A 6,634-nucleotide genomic window follows, 5' to 3' on the forward strand; every position below is an offset into this window, starting at 1 on the left:
TGACTTTGCAAATCATCTCTTTAACTGCTCCAGTGATAAATAGCCTGCCCGCTCTAAGCTGCCTATGTCTTCTCTCTTGTGGAGTAAAACCAGGCAAGCCCTAAGAACTTTGCTAAGATTTTAAGAAATCTGAAGAGACCATCAGGATTTGAGATCTCCCGTATCTGATATGGTAGGCCTGTTGTGTATTAGGATTCTCCAGAGAAACAGAACCAATACACAAAGAGAGAGATTTCTTATAAGGCATTGGCTCATGTGATTATGGAGGCTGACAAGTCCCGAGATCTGTGGTTGGCAAGCTGGAGACCCAGGAAAGCAGACAGTATTGTTACAGACCGGAGGCTTGCAGCCTTCAGACCCACGGACAGTGGATGTTTCAGTTTAAGTCCGAAAGCAGGAAAGGACCAATGTCCCACCTCAAGGCAGTCAGGCAGGAGGACTTCCCTCTTATTTGGAAGAGGGTCAGCCCTTTTTAGCCCTTTTATTCTATACAAGCCTTCGGCTGGTTGAATGAGGCCACCCATGTCAGGGAAGGCAGTCGGCTTTACTCAGTGTACTGATTCAAATGTTATCCTCACTCAGAAACACCCTCACACACACCCAGAATGCTTGACCAAATGCCTGGGCACCCCACGGCCCCATCAAGTTGACATGTAAAATTAGCCATCAAAGCCAGGAAGAACACACAGGTTGAGTATCCCTTATCTGAAAGGTGTGAGACCAGAAGTGTTTCAGATTGTGGATTTTGGAATATTTGCATTAGACTGACAAGTTGAGCATCTCTAATCTGAAAATCAGAAACCTAAAATGATCCAATGAGCATTTCCTTTGGGCATCATGTTGGCATTCAAAAAGTTTCAGATTTTGGATTTCTAATTTTCAAATGAGGAATGTTCAACCTGTAGTATGGCCCCAGACTACCTTTCTAGACATAGGCTTCTAGACATAGGTTCCACAATGCATATAATACCTGTGCCCTTACACACCCTTATCTGTGTTCATGGTGTTTTCTCAGCCATCTCTGCCTCTCAAGAATCCTACTCAGGTCTTCAAGGCATAACTCAAAGCCTCCAGATTTGCCCTTTTCACCATTCATCACTTGTGTTCCCCTTAGCTCATTTCTTATCCTGCCATCTAGCATTAATTCACCCTAGTAATAGTTCATTAGTACTAGTTAATTGGTAATAGTTAATTGTGTTCCTGTTTGATGATAATCAAATGATATCCCCTAGATGATAATCTGAAGGCAAGGTGGTCTGGTCCCTCTCTTTTCCCAGTACCTTGAACAGTGCCTAGCACAGAGGAAGTGCTTTCATTTAAATGCCTATTGACTCCAACTTGGATTGACCTGTGGAAAATAAGTTTCTAGAGTCTGAGACCAAGTGATATAATAGTTTTATTTGAGACATAAAAGCACATGTGTTTCTGTTACATAGTGTGGGGTTTAGGGTCCTGGTTTCTAAGACAAGACTTTATTTCACCCTGTATCACAGCTTCCTGGGAAAAGAATTAGGGAGACACAGCCTGGCAAGAAAATCATTGTTGCTGGGGAGTTGAAAAGAAAGGGGAGAGCTTATTCAAATTAGTGTAACAGAGCCCCCAGGACGAAGAGAGTGATGCAGGGAAAAGGTCTAAATTCCTGGTGTTGGTGGGGACGCTGGCACATCCCACAGCAAGGACTCACCCCTCAATGGAGGCAGCTGGGTCTTGGGAGGGGAGTAGGGGGAGGCCGAGGGCTCCTCAGCTCCCTCCCTAGATTCCCAGTTCAGTCACCCCTTCCCCCTGAAGAATTCAAAGAGGAAGGGCAGGGTCTATGTCATGGACACTGCTACTTGTTCGATGAAGCTGGCCAGGTTTATGTCCCGTTCTGAAAGGCCAGCACACTCATGGGTGCTCAGCGTGATGTGAACCTGAAACAAAACCAGAAGTTCTGCTTCCACTGACTTCACTTAAGAACAGGAGGGAGTCACCAGCTGCTGGGCTCAGCCCCGCTAGGAGCTCCAGAATAGCAGCTGGTCACTACAGCCTCTCCTGGGGACTCCTTCCTGACATGTCTGTAACAACATCTTCTACATCTCCCCTTTGCTGTCTTTCAAAAATAATCGTGACTTCAGCTATAGAATAAAAACTTAACATCCAACTGTCAAGAGCAACCTAAAAGCTAAAGACAAAACCAAAAACCAATGCCAGCTCCCAAACACTATCCATTCACAGATGGCCTCTTCCACCCTTACTGTTTTTATAAACAGAGACTGCAGAGCTTTTGGCACATGGTAGACATTTAATGGCTGTTTCCATTCATTAAGCAAATAATTTGATAGGTTGGCTATATGTGTGTATTCTTAGTTCAAGTTTATTACTTTTTCATTCTTCCATACCTCCAGAAAGATTAAAGCCATTTAGAACTATGAACACTGAATAAGTATGCCTGACTCCAACAGCCTTTCCTTTCTTGGGTTTTGCCTTCTTAATGTCTACTTATTGTCTACTTTAACCACAACTATCTCATGCATCTTTTAATTTGCATTTCTTTATAGTAGACTGATTTTTTTTTTCCAGGGGTATTTTTGTTGATTCTAGGCATGTGCAATCTCAGTGAGATTGGAAATGAGCTGACTGGATGACCTATGGGTCAGGAAGCTGCACTGTTAAGTCCAAAAGCCTTCAGAATGTGTCAGAGTTTGCAGTATTTGGGTGGGGGCAGAGCACAACAGAGGCACACAGCATCACTCACCTTATTGTACACGTTAAACCATTCAGGATGGTGGTCCAGTTTCTCAGCCTGCAGGGCCACTCTTGTCATGAACCCAAAGGCCTAGTTAAGTGGAGTGAGAGCCAGGTTAGTGTTTTAAGAGAAAGGACTTCTGGACATCACCAATTCAAGGCCTAGACGGAGGAGGATGAATGAACTTCCCCCCAGGAGACTCCTTTATCTTTAATCATTTCCCCCTTGACATTCTGTCACTGGTTCTCAGGCTTGAGTTAGAGATTGTCCCTGCAGTAGGAAGAAAGTCTTGCTATTTAGGACGCCAACAAGGTGGAAATACCACAACAGGCTTTTGGTCTGGCCAGTCTTGGCTGTCGGTTCACATGTCTTCAGCTGTGCATGTTTTCTACTTGAACTATCTCCCGAGAGGACTGCTGCTACAAGTTCCAGGAAGGCAGAGCCCAAGACACATCCTCCTACTCTCTAGTCCCCAAACATGATACTTTCTGAGTTAGGCAGGAAAACAAATATCCCCCCGGCACAGATATCCAAATAACTGGATGAGTGTGGGGTCTCAGAGTCTTGGCTAACGAGACGTGAAGGGAGAGAACATGCTTTGTAAGGTGACCCCATCAGCCCCAGTCTCAGAAAACTCTGTCCCACCCTGGTGCCATACCCTGTTGAAGTCTTTGAAATGAAACTGCTTGAAGATGGCATCGCGGCCTTCCAGCTCATTCCACCCCACGGCCCTCAGGTTTGGCAGCAGCTGGTCCCTCTCCTCAGCACTCAGCCTGTGTGCTTTGCCAGCCTAGAAGAGGGGAAAAAACAGAGGCCCAAGAGCATTTCTTTTTATAGGTCAAAACAGAGGGGCTCCAGCCTTTAGGGGAACTTAGCCAGCCTCCACTGGCTGCTTTGGACGTGGGTGACCAAGGGCAGCAGGTCTTTGAGCAATAAGCTGGAAGCCCTCAAGGGTGGCACTCTGCCCAGGAGGTGGGGTCCAGGCTTGTCTGCTGATAGGCTCTCAGGTCTTGGGTTTTACACTCCACACAGAGAAAGGAAATCCCAAAAGCAATGCAATTCATATAACGGGGACAGAGATGCACTCTTCCCCCACCCTGCCCTCAAAGCCTTACAGACCTTCCCTCCATGAGATCTATTACATCAGTGAGGGTGTAAAAGCACAATAAATCCCAGATGCAAATATATTACTCCACAACCTCTGAGGAAGAGTACCATGACTGTCCCCCCTTCCTTTTCCTATTATGTACTTCATCATATGCACCCCACGTCCCTACGGTAACTTTCATGTGTATTGAAGAGGAAACAGGCCTAGAGAGGGGAAACGACTTGCTGCCGTTCTTTCCTGCCCACCCCTAGCCAGTGATGGCGCAGTGTTGTCTGTGTGTCAGCATCCCTGGGGCTGGACAAAGGAGCTGCATTTAAAATAAGTGTCCAGCCCATTCTTAGCCACACTGTAGCTGACCGTGTTGGCACTACCTCTAGTAGGTCTTCAGTCATGCTCCCAGGCAGCCTCTGGTCCTGAGCCGCCAGGGCTAGGTTCTCCGGTTTTCCATCTCTTTTCTGGCTGGTTGGAAAGCTCAGGCCACAGAACTCAGTCCCCAAAGTGGAAGGAACTTGGCCAAAGGCAGCTGGCAAACCTAGTGCCCCGTCCTATTTACTTAATGTGCAAAGTGCCCTCAACGCAGCCCAGATTGGCACAATTCAGGCCATGAGTGGAACTTCAGAGAATGCAAGGAAGCAAGGGTCAGTTTCATCCTAGGAGGATCCAGGTCTAGGAGCTTAATGGATCCCAGAACCTAGGCTTCTAGAGTAGCACCAACCCAGGGCAGAAATGGAGTGCCGAATTGAAAAGAAATACTTAGGGGTAGGGAGGGAATGTGAGGGAGGTTAATTTAGCTTTTATGAGGCAGCTTGCAGACTGGACACCATGTGTTGATTGGCAGGAGGTTTGAGCCCCGCTTTCACCATTTACCAGCCAGGTGGCTGTACCTCTCTTGGCAGAACCTCTCCCTCCACAGATCATCATGAGGTGTCAATGGGACACTTTAGGAAACTCCAGTGCTATAAAGCAAATGTCACCTGCATTACAAAAAAATACCTCCTAAGGCAAGTAGGCTTGTGATGGGCCTGGTAGCATTTGCCCTAGCTGAAGCATCGCAGTGCTTTCCTAAGTCCGTCTTTTTTCCCTCCTGTTTCCCTCCTGAAAACGTGAGCTCTCTCTGGACTGAGGGAGCTTGGCGCCTCTCCTCTCCTCGGCTCTAGATGGCTACAGGGATTGAATGGCAGCAGCGATTTGCATCATCTGCCCAGTGGGGAGGTCTCTACTCCAGAGCTGGCCCTCTCCCCGTGGCTGACCGCCTGGTCCGTGTATCCAGACAACCAGAAGTCAGCCAAAGCATCAGAGCCCACTGTTTACTTCCTTGGCTCTTAAAGGGGTGGGTGAGTCCAGGTGAGCTCTTAGGAGGCTTCCCTTTCTCGGTAGAGCCTTCTGGAACCCCCAAGTCGCACAGCCTGGGGCTGAACAGACAAACCTTCCAGGTGCCGGCTCTGGAGAAGGGGAGGGTTTGCTTAGTAAATCCCCGCCAGGTCTTGCCTCCTCTGGCGAGGTGTGGGGAGCGGTTGCCGATTTCCCAAGCCTGCATCTCTGGGGGCCTCAGCGCCCCTCACAAACAGCCCCACTCATCCTCCCTCCCCCAAGTCCCTCTCCCATCAAAAGGCCCTCCCAGTCTTGCCTGCTCCGAAGCCCTGTGGGCCAGAAATGGTCTGATGAAGCTCCCGAGCTTACAGCAGAGCAAGGGGCCTGCCCCCGCCCCGGGGGTGGGTGGGGGAAGCTCACCCGGGAGGAGGGCTGCTCCTGCGCCACCAAGCCCCCGTGGCGCGGCACGGGCCTCAAACCGGCGCGGGGGCTGGCTCTGGAGCCCGGGACAGCACACGGGCTCAGAGCGTGAGTCCCAGGCCGACAGACCCTGTATCCAGAGTGCGATCGGGAAGGGGCAGCGGACAGGTACGCACAGGAGCGCGCAAACTCAGCCTGCCTCTCGCTCCCACCCCAGTATAAAGCCGAATCGGGCCACTAAGGGGACGAGATCTGCGGACTCTCCCACGACGGTCCTCCCCGGCCCCGTAAGGTCGTAGGCCTCGCACGCGGCAGGGTCGCGGAACAAGCACTGGCCTGGGTCAGGGCAAGCCTGGCCTCCCAACTGGCTGGGACCGGGACCCGCCATGCCCCTCTCAGGGCCTCAGCTTCCCCTCCCCGCCGCCGGCGACAGGGACCCGGGCAGAGACCCCACTCTCGGACCCCGGCGGCTCCGCAGGGGGCTCGAAAAGACCCTCCCCCGCCCCGTCCCGCTCCCACCTCGCCAGCTGCTGCCCCGGCCCCGCTGCCCCGATCGCGGCGGCGCACCCCTGGACTCACCATGGCGCGGGCGGCAGCAGGTGGCCGGCAGAGAGGGCAGGCGGCGGCCGGGCGCGCAGGCGGCCGTCCCGGGGCGGGGCCGCGCTCGGGCCGCCCTCCGGTAATGATTAACGTCCCCAGCCAGGGACGCGCTCGGCCTGCTTCCTTCCAGTACTTTCCTCGCTGCTCAGAGCCAATCCTCCGAGCTTGTTTCAGGGAGCTAGGGTGAAGCATGAGGGCTCCAAATGCCCGCTTCAGGGTTGGAATCCCACCCCGCCGCTTACAGCTCGGTGGCCCTGGGCGCCAGAATACCTATTTATTTCTTTATAAAAATCTTTTATTTGGATAGAATTGACATGCAATAAGTTGCACATATTCAACGCGTACAATTTGATAAATTTTAGTGTTTCCCTCGTGAGACCATCACTGAGATCAAGATTATGAACATATCATCACCCCTGCAAGTTTTCCCATGTCCTTTGGTAATCCCTTCCTCTCGAAACCCCCTGCCC

At 51.0% G+C, this 6,634-nt stretch overlaps 1 protein-coding gene across 1 annotated transcript; it reads right to left on the reverse strand.

Annotated features, from left to right (window-relative positions):
* Nucleotides 1-1,378: 1,378 nt before the first annotated feature.
* Nucleotides 1,379-6,394, reverse strand: PCBD1 (pterin-4 alpha-carbinolamine dehydratase 1). Its single transcript, XM_033209644.1, has 4 exons — nt 6,144-6,394; nt 3,384-3,515; nt 2,735-2,815; nt 1,379-1,910 (listed from the first exon to the last, which is right to left on the reverse strand). The coding sequence occupies exons 1-4, from the start codon at nt 6,354-6,356 to the stop codon at nt 1,812-1,814; spliced, it is 525 nt and encodes a 174-aa protein (XP_033065535.1). The 5' UTR covers nt 6,357-6,394; the 3' UTR covers nt 1,379-1,811.
* Between the last annotated feature and the right edge of the window lie 240 nt (nt 6,395-6,634).

The sequence above is a fragment of the Trachypithecus francoisi genome, unplaced genomic scaffold (assembly GCF_009764315.1).
Source record: "Trachypithecus francoisi isolate TF-2019V2 unplaced genomic scaffold, Tfra_2.0 Lachesis_group9, whole genome shotgun sequence".
NCBI classification, from domain to species: Eukaryota; Metazoa; Chordata; class Mammalia; order Primates; family Cercopithecidae; genus Trachypithecus; species Trachypithecus francoisi.

What these genes read in the sequence shown, in the direction of transcription:
- PCBD1 (XM_033209644.1), bottom strand. Translation starts at nt 6,356, where the DNA reads ATGCTTCACCCTAGCTCCCTGAAACAAGCTCGGAGGATTGGCTCTGAG. An exon ending in CTGCTGCCGCCCGCGCCATG is followed by an intron (nt 3,516 to 6,143) that starts GTGAGTCCAGGG and finishes CCCCTCTTCTAG; the next exon opens with GCTGGCAAAGCACACAGGCT. An exon ending in GGTTTAACGTGTACAATAAG is followed by an intron (nt 1,911 to 2,734) that starts GTGAGTGATGCT and finishes GTTTTGTTTCAG; the next exon opens with GTTCACATCACGCTGAGCAC.